The sequence below is a fragment of the Pseudonaja textilis genome, chromosome 1 (assembly GCF_049901715.1).
Source record: "Pseudonaja textilis isolate UNSWEBS1 chromosome 1, rPseTex1.2, whole genome shotgun sequence".
NCBI classification, from domain to species: domain Eukaryota; kingdom Metazoa; phylum Chordata; class Lepidosauria; order Squamata; family Elapidae; genus Pseudonaja; species Pseudonaja textilis.
The window spans coordinates 268,634,432-268,654,874 of record NC_141990.1 but is presented as its reverse complement, the minus strand read 5'-3'; the positions used below and the strand labels follow the sequence as shown (position 1 = coordinate 268,654,874).

At 36.4% G+C, this 20,443-nt stretch overlaps 1 protein-coding gene and 1 long non-coding RNA gene across 11 annotated transcripts in view; one reads left to right on the top strand and one right to left on the bottom strand.

Annotated features, from left to right (window-relative positions):
- The window catches only part of DPF3 (double PHD fingers 3), a 204,073-nt gene that overhangs the window by 172,376 nt on the left and 11,254 nt on the right, over nucleotides 1-20,443 (top strand). For 2 of the 10 annotated variants that reach the window (XR_003374929.2, XR_015741018.1), the window contains exons 9-11: nucleotides 4,240-4,306; nucleotides 11,033-11,072; nucleotides 13,053-15,447. The exons of 2 other annotated variants lie outside the window; for them this stretch is intronic. Coding sequence is in view for 1 of the 8 variants with exons in the window: in XM_087921740.1 (XP_087777866.1) it covers nucleotides 13,053-13,081 (29 nt within the window). In the remaining 7 variants the exon portion in view is untranslated. Of the gene's footprint in view, nucleotides 1-3,044; nucleotides 4,307-11,010; nucleotides 11,073-13,052; nucleotides 15,448-20,443 lie in introns of those variants that run through there. 6 more of the 10 variants (XR_015741017.1, XR_015741014.1, XR_015741019.1 and 3 more) reach the window with 5 other exon arrangements.
- The window catches only part of LOC148128202 (uncharacterized), a 31,292-nt gene continuing 13,943 nt past the window's right edge, over nucleotides 3,095-20,443 (bottom strand). The window contains exon 3 of the long non-coding RNA XR_015741020.1: nucleotides 3,095-3,203. This is a non-coding gene — a long non-coding RNA (uncharacterized LOC148128202). The remainder of the gene's footprint in view (nucleotides 3,204-20,443) is intronic.

Genomic DNA, 20,443 nt, shown 5'->3' with positions numbered 1-20,443 from the left:
AAAAACTGAAGTTTGTAAAAGCATTGTTTTAAAACTCATTAAAAAAAAACACTTTAAGGCTTAAATTAAAAACACATTTTTTGAAAAAGTATACATGCAGCCCTTCTGTGACAAGGTTTTTATTTCTTATTGTATTTCTTAAGTTTCCAGAGATGTTATATATGACAGGAACTATTTTTTTGTGTTAAATATGTATATGGATGGGGATAATAATGCAAGTGTATGCACTGCATATACACAATATAAAATTGAGTTTGTTGTTTCTTCTGAAAATTGTTAACTTGAGTCTGTTGTCAAAACAATGCCAAAGCTTTTTTTAAAAAAAATATCAGAAATCCTTCAGTAACTTCCCTTGATTCACTAAATAAACATTGCCAGCAGCAGAATGGTTTTGTATTTTTCTGGAGCTTTATACTTATTAAAGGGACAACAAAGAATTGTGTAGCACTTTAAAGAATCAGCTTCATAAAATTAGTTCAGCCTTAGTCACCCAGTCTTTTGGAATGAGTGACCATAATAAATTTAATAAAATTAAAGCTGAATAAACTTATCCTGGGTAACCAAATTGTGTGTATGGATCACACATGCATATATGGACATATTATAAAAACATGGCTACAGAATGCATTTTCAGTCACAAAATGCAAGCAAGGGATTTCTATGTTTTACATGGCCACTAACACGACTGGGCAGGGGAAACCTTTACCTTTTATCCCTGACCTTATATACGTGTTTCTTGTTCTCCACCAGAATAAATCACATGACATATTCTCTAGCTACACTGATTTCAGGATTTTGGTTGCAATATTATTTATCTGCTTATTTAACAGCCTTTATACTCTGCTGCAATCAATTAAATTCTCAGCAAATTACTGATTTCTATCAGGCCATCCTTTCTGATTTCTATCAGGCCACATAGCCCATTCAGGTGGAAAAATAGACAAAACACAACAATATTGGAGACAGATAATGTCAGATTAATCCTAGAGTGGGAAAAAAGCCTAAACATCAGATGTTCCAATTAGCATAATTTAAACATGATCAATTATGTAAAGCCCTACTTGAACAATGTTACATTTACTTGAACAGTAGGCCTGTCCTTGAGCATTGTGGGTTTTCCCTCATCTGAAAGAACTATTGGTATACAAAAACAGGCTGCTGATCAGACATAGAAACCAAAGGACAAAAAACTTGCAAATCTGAGGCTCTGTCAACCCAACCATCAGTTTTATTCATGCATATATTTACAGAATGGTATTGTAAGATCTACAATTCCTCAATATGTGTTACGCTTGCATAAAAACTTGGCAAAGAGACATTCTGGTTCTGAGTAAAGATCCATCTAATCTAGTATTCTAGCACACCGTAATAGCCAAACAGATGCAAATGGAAAGCCCCAAACTAGGATGTTAGTGTAATAAATCCCTCAAATGTCAGTCTAATATAATATAGATATATTTTTGGTATCCATTGAAACTGTGATACTATATAAACATAAGTAGTATTTACTGATATAGATGGCTGTTCCACAGTACTATCTGCTATCTAATAGAATAAAAAGGTATATATATGTACAAAAGGCAAAATTGCAGTGCATGTAAAAAAAGGCAGAAATTTGTGCACAAAAGAAATATTGACTTTTTTGACCCTTTGCTATGGACATCCTTCACATGACATCATTCTGAGGATTTTGTGGGTGTTAGGGAGAGTATAGTAACCATATACTGGCAGCTAATAAAAGGAATACAGTACTATCTTTGCTGCTGCCAGCATAAAAAGCAGTGGCAATAATGTAAAAAAATGAAGTGAGTGGTTTTAGTTTCATGTTGGTCCTGAAAATTAAAAAAAAAGGGGTTTTGTGCTGTGTCACATAAACATATCCCTTTTTTTCCATGGCCAGTTGACTTCAATATTTAGAGGGCTCTTCCCTCTATTTCTTTATATCTATATCCATATGTCTGTGTGATGCATGCATTCATCTTAGGAAAGTTCATGAAAGCTTGGGTCACTTTATCTTTAAAATATCACAAGATGTTTTAATTTGCTACACCAGGAAAGCATAAATTCCTTCTGGATATTTTTTTTATTGAGAAAAATTAATACTGACCATATTCATTGTCTGTGAACCACCACCCTGAGGCAGAATTTTCAATATACTTTACTTCTCATGCTTACTTTTATATAAAAAAGGTTTTTTTTATCTTCTTGTTTTCGTGTTTGTAATCCATCTTCAAAATATGCCATAGCAATCTGATTTTATATATGGCTTTCTAATGATAATATAATTATACTATTAATACAGAGTTAAGGAATGTATTCTGTAACATAATGTTTCTGATATATATTAAAAATTATATACTGTATTAGAATTTTTCCTCCTCTCTTTCACTCCTGCTTTGAAATGTTTATTTTTTTTCTTATATAAGATATTTTTACAAAGACTTTTATTGCAATATGTATTTATTGTTAAAAGTATTTTCCATTTTAATTTGCAAAGAAGTCACACCGCTTAGGAGAACTGGTACAGAAAGAGAACACAATGAGGTTATTTAAAAAAATATATATGCAGAACTTATGAAATGGGTTATTATGCTAAAATAGAGTGGTTGATATCAAATGAAAGATAATCATTGTACCCTGCTCCTTTAATGGATACACAATATAAACTCTGGGCTCAAGATAAAATTACTCATAATTACAAAAATATTTTCTGTGTGTTTCAAAAGAGAGGAAAACAGGGTTAACCCTTTTGCTGCCTTAGATATGGGGCATTTGGAGTGGTATGATTTTTTTTAAAAAATATATCAGTTGTTTATAATTTCTCTACTACTCATGTTTTGTTTTTATCGCTTTGCATTATTGTCCTGAATATATGTGTTTGTGTGCATGTGTGCATGTATACACAGGCATATATACATATATATTTATGACTGAAACAACTCTTATATCTGAAATTTCTAATCATGATTAAAGTAATGTTAATGAAATAAATCGTGATGCCTGTTACTTAACCCATGTGCTGATATATTCATCATACATGTCAGCTCATTTGGGAAGAGAAAGCAGGAAGGACGAAGCGGCTGCAGCATATCCCACGGAGGACTTGTTCGGTTCCACCTCGGAAAGCGACACCTCAACTTTTCATGGTTTTGATGAGGATGATTCAGAAGAGCCTGTCTCAAACTGGAGCAGCAGCTCCCACTCTGCAAAGAAAAAGGGCAGTTGCTAAAATAACTAAAGCACACAAACTCTATGAATGACATTTTCTGCCCTTTCTGCTACTCTTAACTCTTACTGTTGTTACTGCGTGTTTTTTTTAGAGCCACCCGTTTTCACTTTGGGGCGAATACACTGAAAGCACAACAAACTAATTTTTTTTAAAAAAAAAACCCCTCTGAACTCTTTTTTTTGGACAAGTTTATTTTCAATATTTCCTTAACAGCGCAAATGTGAAATGTGGATATCCTTTTTTTAAAGTAATAAGTAAACAATTAAATAAAAGAGCGCTAATTTTCTCAGCTTTTAAGATATATATAGATATAGATATTATACACAGAAACAACACAAAATCAGAAGGGTTGGACATCAGGAGGTACCTATCTCAAATAGTGTTTTAAATATTTATTTCTATATTCTATATATTATTAGAAGAAAGACTTTTGAGATTAAGGCAAAAAAAAGCATGAAATCTATGCGGTAATCTAATTATTAAAAAAGAGAAACAATGATAGTTTGAATAGTTCAAGATGAAAAGGAAATCCAAATGTTTGCAAGTGTGAATTTTGCACTGCAAAAATATTGCATTTATTGTAGCACACTGGATTTTTTTTTCCTATTCCCTTTTTGTACTACTGCTATGTTCACCTCTAAGAATATGCCAAACACAAGGACGATTGACAAAATCACAAACACAAATTTCCTGCGATTTTCATTTGGACACATTTTTATGTCTTCATCTATCCAAGCTTGGCATCTTTTTACCAGATACTGCTTTTTGGATCAGTTTTGTTTGTTCTTTCCTTCACCATTTTAGAAAGAACTTTCTGAGCACATCTGTGGAATACATCCGTTATTTCTGTGGATGAAATAAATAATGTGAATCTTGAAAGAAATGAAAAGAAAAAAATATACCTCATGTTCCTTATTTTATTTTTTAAAAATAATATTAAAAACCCATTTAGTCTTATTTTTGATATTTTTCTTGAAATAAACCAAAGCAATACTCACTAATTTTCAAAGGGCAGCAGAGAATACCGAAACTGATTTGCTATTCCAGCAACATAAATTGAACAGCAGGATTAAAAAGGTAAGTTGCAAAATAAGCATGTTTTGTTCTTCATTAAATGTTTGTGCTTTGACATAACCACTGTGGCTAGTGAAACTCAAGGTAGAGATACAAATAAGCCAAGATATGAATGAGATAAGAGATACCTTTTTGTGATACAACCAATCAAACAGGAAGTGTCTAATTAATATTAATATCTATTGTTTTTAAATAGGGAAATGATGGCCACCAACTTCAGAAAAATCCAGGATATTATTTAATTTTAATTACCTGGATTTCAAAATTGAAAATCAGTTTCTTGGTTCAGACAGAATAGTAGTTAATGTGATACTTCCTACTTTGTAACGAGATTAATGAAGGACTGAATAGATAGGCAAAGTACTTTTCATATTTCATATTCATAGTATTTATTGAGAATATTCATATTTTACATTAATTAAGATTTCATACTTAACTGTGGTTAATATACAAATTCAAAATGAAAATGCAATTTAGTTAACTGAATTATGTCCTGTTTTCTATGTGTCTATATAAAGTATATATATTTAAATCTTTGTGTGTTTTGATAGGCAAGTATAAGTAGAGATATCAGTAATTGTGCCACCTGGTATCACATAAACAAATACATTTGAAAAACTGGGGAATCAGAACATTATTGTATTCAGAATTCTGTATCATTTATTTTATTTTTATGCCTTATTTATTTAATTTAAATTATTAATTTAATTTAATTAATTTAATATGTGTCATAAGTAGGACATTAATATAATAGCCCCCTTGTATTTAAATATGGTACTTTTGATTGATGAAACAGAGCTATCAGTAGAAATAGCAATTCATATTTATTAATTTTATGAATACATAGTTCCTTTTAAACTTATCTAAATGATATGATTACTTATTTGATGATGCAGAATTCTGTTTATCAGTCCTGAATTTCCTCACATTTAGTTTCAGTGGCTTATTTTAAATTCTATTACCGTGTTTCTCCAACAATACAGCCTCCAAGAACAGGAAGGCCCAGCATGAATTCTAGGCATGAGGTGAAATTAAGCCCCACCCCCCCAAATTTAGGCCTATTTAAACCATGCGTTTCCCCACCATTTCTCACATCGTTCGTTAGAACTACACGAGGTGAAGAGAAATGGGAAGGGAAGGAGGTAAGAAAACTTGCCTTTAGGAGTGCCATGCAGGTAGCCTAGGCTAGAATACCCTGATCTACTACTGATAGAACATCGGCCGATAGAAGCTCCCCGAAAGCAGAGTCACCAGTTGCTTCTATTGGCTGGTAGAAGTGACCTCGGGGCGAGTGCCCATGCACATTCCCTTCACCACAAGGCCATTTCTATCAGCCAATGGAAGCTCCCCAAAGGCAGAGTCACCAGCTGCTTCTATCGGCCGGTAGAAGCTGCCTCGGGGCGAGCACTTGTGCGCACTCCCCTCACCACAAGGCCATTTCTATCAGCCGATGGAAGCTGCCCAAAGGCAGAATCACCAGCTGCTTCTATCAGCCAGTAGAAGCGGTTGGTGGCTCTGCCTTTGGGGAGTTTCCATTGGCCGATAGAAATGGCCTCGTGGTGAGGGGAGCGCACATTAGTTGTCTTTGAATCTACTAGCAGGGCAGGAGAGAAAGCACTCATGTATCTGTGTCTGGATAAAAATTGTGAGATTGCAACAGAGGGAATGGGAGAAAAGGCCTTAGCCCAAATGTGTTCCTGTTTTGCTTTCCTGCCCATTCTCTGATCAATCTCTCTGGGGCAGCTTTTGGCCTAAAATCCCAGATCTCCCCCAGCTAAAGGAGAGGGGAGGACTCCAAAGACTGTCCCTAACCTCCGCCATTTGAGAGGACCGAACTCATTGCTTCTCAAAGTTAGACCCGCAAGTTTTTCAAAAGTTCTTCTGAACGCCTTGGACGTCCGATGAAATCCAGAAATGTCTCATGATTGAACTCAATCAAAAAAGAAAAAAGAAACTGCACCTCGTCGCCAAGTCCCTGGTTTTACGGGTCCTCTCTCATCCCAAATTATGCTGAAATAAGGAATTCCGAGGCTAGCGTTGGTTAATTGGTTAATGATGGGCGCTCTTTCAGGCGCTCAGAGAGAGAGAGAGAGAGAGAGAGAGAGAGAAAAGGAGGCATTGCTGAAGTTCTCAGACTCCCCCCAACTGTTAGCAACACCACCCGTGAGATGTGGCAGGATTGCCTCGGATCATGTGCAAAGTGCCTTCACCGTTCAACTCCCCCCACGACTCAAGGTTCATACTAAAATTAGGCCTTTCCAACCAGCCCCTGCAAATGTTCAGCCCGCACCAGAACAATAGAAAAGATGGTTTAGCTTCTCCCTGGCCCTTCTTCACTCCAGCTCCCTCCTGCCCTCCTGTGCCGTGGTGGCAACCCTTTCACACTCACCCTGCTTCCCCACTGCATTCCCACGAGGACCACTTCCACGACTCCTTTCGGGAGCCTGCCCAATCTCCCTTCTAAGGGTAGCTGAGCTCTGCTGCCTCCTCTTCCCTCCCTGGAGGCTCCCCCACTCCCTTAAACCAGCGGCGGCAGCAGGTAAAGAGAGGTTGGCTGCCCTGAGACTTTGGCAGGGTGCCTGGAAAAGGTCTGGCCTGGAGAGGGGAGGGTGGCAGTGGGAACCCCGCAGATGCTGAGACCTTCCCTTGCCAGAAGAGCTTGGCTGACCCAGTGCAGGGACGAGGGCTAGCAGGGGTGGTGTTTGTGTGTGTGTGTGTGTGTGTGTGTGTGTGTGTGTGAGAGAGAGAGAGAGAGAGAGAGAGAAAAACTCAGCTTGCTTCCCTTCTGCTAAGAAAAGTTTGCAGCTGCTCTCCCATGTGCACTCCCCTTACCATGAAGCCGTTTCAATTGGCCGATGGAAGCGGCTGGTGATTCTGCCTTTTGGGAGCTTCCATCAGCTGATAGAAACGGCCTTGAGGAGAGCACGGGTGGGGAGGAGCTCCCTGTGGGCAGCCATGCCTCACCCCAAAGCGGCTGGTGACTCTGCCTTTGGGAGCTTCCATCGGCTGATAGAAACAGCTTCGTGGTGAGGTGAGTGCGCGTGGGTGCTCGCCCCGAGGCCACTTCTACTGGCTGATAGAAGTGGCTGGTGACTCCACCTTTGGGGAGCTTCCAGTGGTGGCCTCATGGAGAGGTGAGTGTGCATGGGGCGCTCTTGGTGGAGGTGCGCATGGGGGAAGAAATTAAGTTACCCCTGAAAAGACGTCCTAGCCATTTTGGGGGGTTCAAAAAAACATAAGACCCGGGCCTTATTTTATGAGAAACACGGTATTAGGAGAAAAACTTCTTGCTCAATACATTTTCTATTCTTTTTTAACTTAAAAACATCTTAGCAATGTAATCTCTTCCCACAAAACTACATCTTCATATAGTTTATATTTACAACTAATAATATTATATAAATAAACCTTCTAAATCTGCATCTATTTATACGCAAGCCAATGTTTTTCTTTGTGCTTTTTTTCTTTTTAATGATTAATAAGTGACCATTCTATAATCAAAAGCTTTTTCTATAAAGATTCTTAGTTGATACAAAACATATTCAGGATGCAAATAGAAGAAAATAAGTTTATGTAGACCTATGCTGGCTGGGGAATTCTGGGAGTTGAGGTCCCCCCAGTCTTGAAGTGGCTGCATTGGGAAACCCCCATACCTTAAACTAAGAGAAGAACTTGGCCTCTGGTGAGACATTTTCATAACCCCGCCCCCTTTAACCATAGTTCATGTTCTCATCACCCCTAGCGCCCAGCCAGCAGTGCCAAAAATCTATTTTTCCTAAAAATAAAAAAATAAAAAACCCCAAAACTGGAGCTTTCTCTTCCTAACATCTCCCTTACCCCCCATGCTTTGAGTCCCCCTCTTCCGTTGCAACACTCTTCCCCCACCCCCCAGCAAACAAACCTACTTTCAGATTCTGCCCTCCTCTCGTAATAATGGTTTATTCCTCCCTCTCCCCCCCCCCTTTTTAAAATTGAACGAGTCTGTGTTTCATTCCCTTTTTCTGGATCTTCTCATTTGGATGGACTGAAGTCATTGCATTCTGCCTGAAATAAAAGAGATTCTTTTTTTTTCTGGAAAAAAAAAGATCTCCCCACATAGATTTAAATGCACAAGATCTTTTAATGCAACAACAAAGCAACTAATAATATGTTAATCCAAAGAGAATATATCATTCTTGTTTTCTGAATTTTAGTCAGACAGTCAAAACATTTTCAAGAGTTACTTGGCTACAGATAACAGTACTTCCAAAAGAAAAGGCTAACAGCAATGGGAAACAGATTTTTGGGGTGGGGGGGCACATAGTCTTCAATAATGAATTTACGTAATAAATTAGATTCCTTATTTCCTTGTTAATTAACCATATCTGTCTTTCCATGGGTAGGTAATCTAATTTTATTTAAAATAAACAATGGGGGTATATAATTGTATAATTATCATTCATTTTCACAGCCAAACAAGGTGCTCTTGTCTCCTTTTGGATAGATTTTACTATCAGTTGAAATTACTGCTACCGGTAGTGAAGAAGTTGGAATTTAGGAGCTTGGTCCTAAGTATTAGAAATGTGGGCTTGGCCTATCTAGGCACTACCCATTATTAGACATACTCTGTTTTAGTGTCATACATCCCCACAATTACAAAGGAAAGCAAAATACAATGTTGCAGTAGCCTCTGAAATGATAGACAACCTAGTAGATATTAAGTAAAAGAAAATGTTTGTTCTCCTACCATCAGACTTTCAGAACAGTTGTCCAGGAGGATAGCAAAATTAGTGATATAATAATTTGTCCTTTCCCCATATAATCTCTGTCTATGCTTAGAGCCAGTATAAGGAAATGAGTGGTTGTTTGAAAACAATGAGTTTAAAGAGGAATACCTTTTAATATACCATGAACTCTAATAGTAGATGAAGACTAATTTGAGTATCAGGTTGCCTAATAAAGTTTACAAACTAGATTTGATAAAAACTAGTGTCTCAAATTACCTACTGTAATCCCAAAATATCTAAAAATAATGCTCTCTCGCTTCTATGCAGGATAAACACATAGTGGCATATTGATTTATTTCATCTTTAATCTTCTGTCCCTCAGCAAATACTCATAAGTGTTGTTCATTGTTAGTGGTTGTTCAAATTTGCATTTTTTTCAACTTCTGGCTGTAGTTTCAAAGATGTAGCAAATCATCCCTGCTAATGCCTGAAGCAGATCAGAGAGCTAATACACACAGCCTGTGCAAGGGACACCATCTGTGAAAAATGCCTTCTGTGCCTGCTGTCAAATTATAATCTGGAAAATTATTTTTATCATTGTTGTGGTCAGAAACAAAAACAAAATTTGTTGTCCAAAATTTGAATTAGTCCTAAGTATAATTTGGTTTGTTTCTACAACATCCACAGTCTGGCTGTTCCATTATACATTAACTATATGATAAGCCATATTCTGCCCTGTGGCTGATGTTGTCATCAGTCATGAAAATACCAAAAACAGGTTTAAAATGAAAGCTCTCTTTTAAAATGAAGATTTACTTGAAGGAAGGCAGAATTCTGTACAGCACATTGTGAATTGTATAGAGGGAAAGTAAAAATCCGATTTCTTTAACATTAGAACTTCAATATTACTTCCTTTGTTTAGATTTATAGTCTCTCAATTTTAGGCTTAAAATTTAAAACAGTTTGTATAATTAAACATACATGGAATTTTGCACAGTATGATAATTTGTAATTGACATACATTTCCCAAAAATGTAGCTGCTGTTCAGTACATTTTTCAAATTCTAATGATTGAACAGATATATTTGAAAAGACTTCCTTATGGCCACAATCCAACAAATAGCTTGGTGTACTTATGCCCAATGAATTCAGTACTAGCTAATACGTAAGGGCCTATAATTGAAGTGGTAGAACATAAGCAAAGATGCCTCTGCTTTTAATATATTCTTGAAATGTGCCATGAGCAATCTCACATATGCCCCAAATCAAATTCTGGCTTTTGATTTTTCTCTTGCAGAACACTATTTCTATTTTGATTGGTTTTTACTTCTATCTCATTCTAACATCACTCAGGGAGCAGCATAAGCAGCTCTTTCCCAGAAGTTATAGCTAACAAATACTATCTTAATGTCCTTCATGAATGCTGAACCAACTACTCCCCAGTTTTCATCACTATTTGCTTCAGTCCACCAATACTTCTTCCAAAAGTATCTGCAAAATTTGGGATATTTTCTTTCTCTTTCATCTGTATGGATTATAGCCTGGGGAAAAAGAGGGCATTTTTGTAAGATAACCCTTCAGTTTAGTTGTAATCCCCTGCATAAAGTACAAAACAATTGTCAGCCTGCCCAGTAGGCCAGATCAGATGAGCTAATTTTATTTTACCATGGGGCTACATTAACAGAATCTTGCAAGTTGATATTGTAGTACAAATCTCCTGCCATCTTTTATACAGCCTGAGAAAGTAGGGAGTCTTCCTTCTTAGCTCTTCCTCTGTCCCTTATTCAGCTTCCCCAGCCAGCACTTGGTATCTGCTCCCAAGGTCATTCCCATATAACATTACAACAATAAAATTAATCTTCACTCAATTATTATGGTATATTCAATATGTTAAGCAAGGGGATCCTCTTTTCAATCAGTATCTGTGGCCTTCAAAGCGCTGGCCACATATTTTAAAGCTGCCACATATTGACAGATCTGAACAATGTGATCTGATTACAGAACACCATTTTGTCTTCATCAGAATCTGGATGATATGAGCACTTGGAGGATCTTCCCCCAAGGTAATAGTATGATGTCTCTTAAATAAAAGGAAATGTGCACTTAACAGGAAAAAGGGGGAAAAATGATCAAACTGAGTAACACAATATCTCATAGAATAGGGACAGAATACACCATTAACAGTGTTTATATATAAGAATATATAATAACTCAGTGACTAGTGAATGGTCTCATTGTCTATATATAGTCAATAGAGCAACGGTAGCCAACTGGTGGTCCACGAGAAAATTTTGGTGGGCTGCAGAGAAAACTTACCCCCAGAGCACCCCACAAAGCAATTATTCCAGGCTGTGCAGAAACACAAGGCTGCACCACCCACGTGGCCTGTGGGAACCCTCCCTGCCCACTTACTCCTTACCCCGCAAACTTACCTGCTAAATTACTATTGTTCCTTTTTCCGACCATTATCTGTTCTGCTGTGCCGGGAGATTTAGATTAGCTAGGAAGCTGGAAATGGTTGGATTTCTTACTTTCTAGGTAGTCTTTAGATCTTCAGCTCTGCTTTTAAGCACAGCTGAACTTCCCTTAGGACTGAAGGATCTGTTATTCAATGCAGACTCACGGCAAGCAAATTTTATGTGACAGACTGAGCTAGCCAATGGCAGAAAGATAGATCACTGAATGATTCTGTGAGCAACTCAATCTGCTTGCCTGCTTCTGCCTGATTTTGGGTAAAAGTTGCTCTTTTTTAAATAAAATATTCAATATTTGCATACATGGTGTGTTGTGAGTTAATTTTGTGAGTTTGCTTGCAAGCAAATTTTATGTGACAGACTGAGCTAGCTGATGGCAGATAGATAGATCTCTGAATGAATCTGTAATTCTTTGAGCAACTCAATCTGCCTGGCTGCTTTGCCTGATTTTGGGTAAAAGTTGTTCTTTTTTAATAAAAGAATTCAATATTTATATAAATATAATATTTACATACAATCCATGCCCAGCCAATCACATGACCACCAAGCCACACCCACAAATTAGGCCACACCCACAGAACTGGTTAGTGGTCCCTGGGATTTAAAATTTGGTGGTCCCTGAGGTCCGAAAGGTTGGCAACCCCTGCCATAGAGAATCACAGCTGACCATTGAGAATTGAACATCTTTAAATGTCATAAAAAGCTGGCTTCCAGAGAGTGGAGAAAGAATGGAATGGTTAGATAAAGATTCAAATGTATATATATATATATATATATTATATTTTATTGATAGGCACTACTCATTCGTTACTTAATCATAGATTTCTTATCACCTTGCATCTTTTTTTAAAGAAAATTTTTTAAATTCAGAAACCGAGTAATAAAATGCACATATCAAATGCATTCCTAATAAGCAACTTTGTATATGTTGTTTGGCCTGATTTTTAGGAGACATGTGAGTTAATTTGTAACACTTCTGAATTTGATTCAGGCATAGTATGAACATTTGTGTAATAAATCCTTCTGAAAATTTATCAAGTCCAAAAGAATTTGGTGATTATAGTGGTGCGCTTTTGAAAGAGTTATCATTGTCGCTATTTTTAGCAACTAAGAAGCTGAAGGATTGGTGCGTTAACTTAATCCCCTCGCAGATAGTTTAGGTGAAGAATAAACTGAAACTTTTTCATTTAGTTCCAGCATTAAAAGCAGGCAGCTATCATTCCCTTATATGGTCTACTATTCTTAGACTTGTCACATAATTCTACTTAGCTTTAAACTACTGTATCATGAATTTACAGTGTCAGTTCTTATTGTAGTAAAGTGTAGCCCCTACTCAGTAATGAGAGACTTATATTCTGAATATATTTTAGTTTGATTACTCCAGAGCTGTGAGGTGATGCAGTGACACAAAGCATGTTCCAAAGAAAGTCTTAGTGTGTTTTGGTTCATCCAGGCTTGGAGATGGGATTTCTTGTTAAATCAGTTATTGCTATTTTTTAAAAAAGAAAATCTGATTGCTGTTTGAAATATCTTTGAGTTTTTCCTTCTTTCTTTGCTTTTCTTCTGCAGATAATACCCTGTGCTTATTTGGAATCTGAATTCTTCATGGAATCTATGGAAGAAACCAACCAACCAAGAGTGTTCAAAATGCTCTGATCTTTCTCACATTGCCCGATCCTGTCTCACCTGTGTCTTGTTCCCACACGGGAGTTTGGACTGTGGAATGCCTGCTGGCACTTGCTCAGAGAAGTTTTGGGGGTTCCCTAAGCTTGTGCAATACAAAAAAATCCTTACATTTTTTTTAAAAAGAAAAATATCTTTAAAGTGTTGTGCAGGTTTGTGTGTGTGTATGCGTGTATATCTAAGCCCAGGTCAAACTGGAACTGTTCAACAGCAGAAATGACTGAAAACAACAGACTAATGAAAAAAAAAACTTGACACAAACTAGAACAAGTTATTTTATTTATTTCAATATTTAAGAGAGAAAAGTAGTGCTGACATTGCACAGTATTTTTGTTTAAAATGGATTTTACTTCAGCATTTAAAGGCTTTTTTTTTTGTGAAGGTGGGACTTTTGCAAAGCGCTTAATGCAAGATAAAGGCTGTTTACTTGCAGAATAATTTTTTAAACTTATGAAAATAAAGATAAACTTTGCTCTCTCTTATACTTTAAATATGCCATTCATAGACCATGCTGGGGTTTTCATTTTTCAAAGTGGATGTGGTAAGTTTAAATTATTCTGGATTATTTTTTGAATGTTTGCTAATGTTTTTTTTTACTTAGCTATACTAAATTAGACAAAAACCCTAGTCTAAATAAAATATTTTGAAAAGCAAATGCTGACTTCTGGGCAAGTGTTTAAACCATAGAATAACAAAAATGTAGACATTAGCAATAATGCTACTGAAGCTAGGTATTTTTAAGGAAAATAAATGCTGTTTTCTGTGTTAGCACCTCATGCTAACAGCTCCTTGTGAAATAAATCAAGAAAACGTGAACAACTGAATATTTAATTACTGGAATAGTATATTTGGAGAAAAGCCTATACCTCTAATAGTATTATATGAAGTATTTGAAAGAACATTTGGGGATATTTAGAATATTAATTTTCTTTTTCTACAAATTATAAAATGGGATATAGTAACAGACCATAGCTGTTCTCTACGAAAGGCTTTTTTAGGACCAAGATATGATCCATGGACAATTGGTAGCTTATAAGATATATGTCAGAAATTCTGCAACATGAGAACAGAATTATTCTAATCATTTTGCTTGGAGGTGCATGTAAATAATGGAGCAATACATGATCCTGGAAGGAGTTATCTGGATAAAGTTTTCTTCTAAATTAATTATGCCAGATGATGTAAAATAATCCATTGTGTATGTGGACCAGCAATACCTTGGAATTGTATGGTGCAAAGCAATTTTTATGCGTGCTTGCTTGGAAGCAGATTCTGCAGAGTTTTAGTGTGACTTATTCCCTAATAAGTGTGCATAGAAGTGTTTAATCTGATATGTAGTTGAATACAGTAATCCTTGGATAAAATCTGTTTGCCATAAAATACAGTTAGAAAAACATTATATGCATTTCTAAAACCTCCATACCATCACTGTATGCATGCACAACTCTCTCTTATATATGCGTCAAATCCTATTAGCCAATAACAGACATTCAGGTATAACAGACCCTCATTCCTCACATTAGACCAGGGCTGTCAAACTCGCAGTCCTTGGGCCGGATGTATCATGTGCTGGCCAGACCCAAAGGGGAAAAAAGTTATGGCATGTCACATGATGTAGGTTTGACACCCCTGCCATTAAACTATTAAATTAAACACATAATGTCATATATTCTTTTAGGGTGTATCTATTCTCTGAATTTCTGGGTGCAATCTTTAGTTTGCTGCTGCATAATCACTATATAATTCGTTTAGGCTTTTTCAGGAGTCCAGGAATGTGAATCCACAGTTAAGTAAATTAAAGTTGCATGGCAATGGTGCTATACATTTTGCATATCCTGTTGACTCTCAGGGATGCTGGATATTAGGGCAATGCAGAATCTAGCCCAAAAAAGCACTACATACATTCTAGTCATGGAATCCAATATGAGAAGTTAATATCCCAGGATATTGCACACTAAAATTAATGAAATTCCTATTAGGATTATTAGGAGAGGAAAAAATGTGTAAAAATTACATCAATTACAACCCATAAATTAAAATTATGCTGCCATTTTATATAAATATTCCATTAGGTGAAAAAAATGTGTGTCCATATTGCTTTTGTGTTCATATACAATTGACTTCCAAAACATATCCTGTATACTTTTCTGTAAATATTTATTTGTCCACCTTTTTAAAATAAGAAAAACTTGTGAAATTGCAATTGCTGTATACAATTTTTGAAGGTCCTCATGGTTTACAATGTTGTCCTCCAGTCTGCAAATAAAATTTCCTTCTCTAATTATTTTTGTTTTTTTCCCCAATTGATAAATTATTACTTACTTGGTTGTTTAAATGCTTTTTATGAAAATATTTTTAAATTTTTCCCTATTGCTTTAACTTTGTAGCAAAACAGATCAGGACATACCAAAACAGCTGATTCAAAACAGACTTTTGCTCATGTAACCCATTCCTTTGCCCTTTGAGCAACAAAATGATCTCATTGGTCTAAATAATCTCTTTCAATTTGTATGATTCCACTGCCTAATCTATCACTCATCTTCTCTGGGAGTTATACTTGTCATTGACTGGGCCTGATTGAGTTGGAGTCCAACATCAACAGGAGAGTAACAAGTTTCATATCTCTGGCCTTGAATAACACAAAGCCTTTCCCAGTTCTGCTACTTCCAGTTCTAGGAAGGTCATGTTATCTGAACTTTTGAAAGTTGCAATCCTAATATCATTGAACTCAGCTTTCAGGGAGACTGAAATGGTTTCTACAAACTGTAGGATGTAGAAAAGAAGACTTAAAGACTTGTTAAATTGGCTTTTTTATGTTGACGAAAAATAGCTTTGTGGAACCCTGACCTGGATTAAACCCTGATATAATCCAGAATTCACAATTAATTCTACAGAAAAACTACAGATGCAAATATCACAAGCTAAAGAGTCATTTGGCCATATGGAAATTAATCATAGAAGCAAAAATGCGTTCTCAGACTCATATTGGATAGCGCTGAGTTTTAGAAGCAAAGTAAAAGTGGCTTTTATAAACTTGTTTTTTAAATGTATATTTACATAATGTGTAGTTTAAGTCTTATTTATTTAACTATAAAATTTATATAGTTTTAACACTATACAGGATAACTACAATAGCTTAAGTGGACCCAGAGAAATATAAAGTGTGGAACACGTTACATTGGAAAATCTGCAGAAAAGATCATGTGTGCATGCCAGTTCAATTGTGTTTTGATACTGGAAGTATTTTGATCAAGATTTTAAGTAGCATGGTTACAAATATGTCTATAAATTAGGCAAGCTTAGTCTATGCAAGCTAGAAATTAACTCCTGGTACATGCAAAATACTGCCTTCTTAAGGAAGTATGTTTAAGATCACAGGACCAGAGATATTAATTCACTGCTATAGTACATATTTATATATACTATATAAAAGGAATATACTATATATTCCCTTTCTGTTCATCAAAAGGGCAATGCTTTCTTTGTTGAAAGCTGAAACCAAACAAACCATAAGGAGAGCCCTGGTGGCTCAGTGATTAGAAGGTAGTACTGCAGGCTAACTCTGCCTACAGCCCGGAGTTCGATCCTGACCGGCTCAAAATTAGCTCGGCCTTCCATCCTTCTGAGGTTGGTAAAATAAGGATCCAGATTATTGGGGACAATATGCTGACTTTTGTAAAGTGCTCAGATAGTGCTGTAAATCACTATGAAGCAGTATATAAGTCCTGTTGCTATTAATGCAGCATAGCTTGTTCTGTCAGACTAATTATGGTTTGTAAATCCTACTTTACGGCAATTCTTCCTAATTTGGATGCTTTCCAGATATTTGGATTCCAATTCTGAGAATTCTTCTGCTAGTGTTGATGTTGCTGAAACCTGTGGAAATTTGGGTCTACATATTTTTAGAATTTATGGGTTTATGGCTTAGCATTGTAACTGAACAATGGTGTAGCTTATTCAGCCGACCATACTTAAGTTTGACTGAACTGATTGAATCAGGATCCAACACTACATTCCATGGTGTATTATGCTGCATTAGATTTCTCAAACTGTAATTTCTCGATTCTGAAAGATATTCACATATTTTAATTCAAATATACCAATATAATCTACTTCGGAAAGGTTGGAAAGGAGGGTATAAACAAAATGATGCATGATATGCAACAAGATAAACCTGTTTCAAAAGAGGGATCACTAAGTTTTTGGATAATCTTTCAGTTTCAAAAAGTTACTGGGGTAGGTAGGTACAGGTGAGACTGTCATCACAAAGCCATGTTTCTCAACCTCAGCAACTTTAAGATCTGTGCTCTTCAGTTCCCCGAATTCTGTGAGTCAAAGTCCATGCATCTTAAAATTGCTGCAGTTGATAGACATTGTCATAAAAGGTACATTTGAAACTTTTTCCATTTCCCAGTAAGAGATGACACTGTAGTACAGAAGCATAGATTCATTTATTTTAAGTATGAATTTACATTCTTTTATATGCTAAGCAGTTTCACAAGTCATGAAATCATAATACTATTTGTGTTAAGAGAAACAAGGTCAAGAGAGGGCATTATATTAGAACTTTAAATGTACCTGTGTGTTTATGGGAAATTTTAAGGTGTTTTTTTTTTTAAAAAAACCCGTCAGACATTCTGCATATTTGCATCTATGTCCTTGTCTTTTTTTTTTTTGCTTGGTTGCACATTTTCAAAAGGTTAGTGAGCTTGTCAATTAACTGAATGCTTTGTGGCACGTGAACTGTCTGGGTGGAAAGCCTGTGGCAAACCAATCATAAATTTCTGAGCCCTGCAGAAATTTTTTAGGAGAAACTTGGTTGAAGATGTCATGAAAACAAAAATGGGTACAGATACAGTATCTATAGCTTTTGTATAGATAGCTGGTTATTCTGCCTAGTGATTTGATTTCCAATTTCAAATGTGTTCTATTGATTTTTTGCTTGAGAAGTAAACATTGAAATGTCCCCTCCGCACCCCCCTCCGTAGAATTATAATATCTAATGACAGCTTTTACCATAAATAGGTAAAATCTGCGCATTTTTCATTGCTGATATTATAAAATAGAAGAGATTATTTTATTTTGAAGAGCACTTCACGCTACTACTTTAGATTCCAGCTGTTCCGATAAATATTCCTACCCTTAATTTCCCTGTATTGCAAATTGATAGAATGTGCAAAGACAGATTTCCTTCCTATTAGCTACTTTAGGCAATTGTTCTTTATAACCCATAGTATTTGTTTATGAGACCTAATGGTGTGCATCTCTGGAGGTTGGATCACCTACTTTGTTCCCATATGGTGTCAGGCTGATGCATGAATACAATTCTTTCTCAGAAGACTTCATGAACAAAGAGCAAGTAGCTTTCCTAACATCTGGTAGTTTCAGGGCCAACAAGGTAAAGCATAAAATTAATTATTTATCCTAACGAGAAGAGTGTAAGTAGCCCCCTGGTAGTTATCAGGTTAAGACTTTTGTCTATAATGCTGTGTGCCAGGGTCTAGAGGTGGGGTGGGGGGTCAAAGTTTATCCTTTTTAATGGAAAGCTCAGAGCCCCTCATTTACATTGATAAAGGTGCTTCGTTGTCAGGAGCTCAAATGTTGGGAGGTGGAGGGAGAGAAATTGGGCCGTTTGGGGGAAGGAGGCCTTTGCAGTGAGGTGGGCATTGTTAACATGGAGAAAATTCCTTGAGGGAGCCCAACATCCATTCGAGGTATGGACGGATCATTTCCTCATCTTAAGCTGACTAGGCAGTGAATCTGTGTCCTGCCTGCTGATACGTCCTAGGTTATGAAAGTTTACATTAGGACATGGTATGCAAGGTTTTTTTAAAGGCTTTTTTTTTTTTTGCACATTCACCTTTTCCTCTTCATTTATTCGTTTACCTCTTTTGTCCTTGTACCTGGCAGAGAACCCAAAGATTTTTTTTTTACTGCCTACCCAACACATGTCAGATAGACAAACAGAGCATAACTAGTTTTGCTGCTTCACTATTTTGCCACGTACACCTTGTTTTACAGAAGGAATCCTCCTTTGAACATAGTTATTTCATTTGGTGCCCTTAGAGATACTTAAGATTTAAATAGATATACACCTTTCATTTTCAAGAATTGTGTAGTGCTTTCAGCGGTGATCTCTAAAACGCATTTTGGAGTATATAGGAGTGTAAAACATTGTGCCCATCTGCAATTCAAAGCAGCTGTCTCTTTACCCTGGATCAATGTTTTAAAGCGGTATTTCTCAACTTCAGAAACTTTGAGGTGTCTGGACACAAACTCCCAGAATTCCTCATCCAGCATGCTGGTTGGGAAATTCTGAGAATTGAAGTCCACATGTCTTAGAGATGCTGAGGTTGAAGAACTGTTTTAAAATAAAAGCTGACTTGGCATATTCTTGCCTTGTTCACACCTCTGTATATTCTGAAGTATATCTTGGATATCAAATCCAAATATTGCACGGCATTAACATTTAACAGCCACAAAATATTTAGGGTGTCATTAGGAAAGAAAAAGAAAAGGGAGGTGGGCTGAGGGGAATGAAATAATCTAGAGTACTTCCAACTCTCTTAAAATTGAGAACAAGAACTCTTCACCTAATGTAAGTTCTCAAAAAACTAGTATTATATAAGCCATGTACCAAAACATTATAATTTGTCATAAAAACATTTCACTGCCAGAAAAGACTGAGCTGGGGATAAAGACTAGGGATTTCTCCCTCCAAAAGAAAATATTTCTATGCAACCCCGAAAAAATGATCATAACAGTAAATGCATCACATGCTCTTGTTGCCTATGCAAGATTAAAAAGAAAAAAAATCCTTATGAGCCACCAGGTGACTGACCAATCCCAACTGTTTCCTGGTTAAAAAAAAAAAGCTTTTATTTTATGGAGTATGTAATTCAGAACTTGACCTAGATTCAGTTCTACTTGCACTATTGGAACAAATGACAGGGAGTGCAGCATGCGTAGCAGATTTGAAATGGGAACTGCTTATGTGGCATCCTTTTCACGAAGGGTGACCTAGAATTAGCTCGCTGGATGGTGATTCAAATCTGGGACCCCTGTTGAAATCTTTAAGCTTTCTGCCATAGGATTGTTTGGGTCAAGAAACGTGTTCTAAATAGCTGATCTTGAAGAATCCTTCGAGAGGGACTGCTGATGTGGTGAGCTATGAGACAGCTCTCAAAGTGAGCTATCATTGCTCCAGTGTACACCTCTGGTGTGATATGCTCTGCCTTTCCATACTAAATCTTTTTGTCCCTGGATCTTTCCTTTAT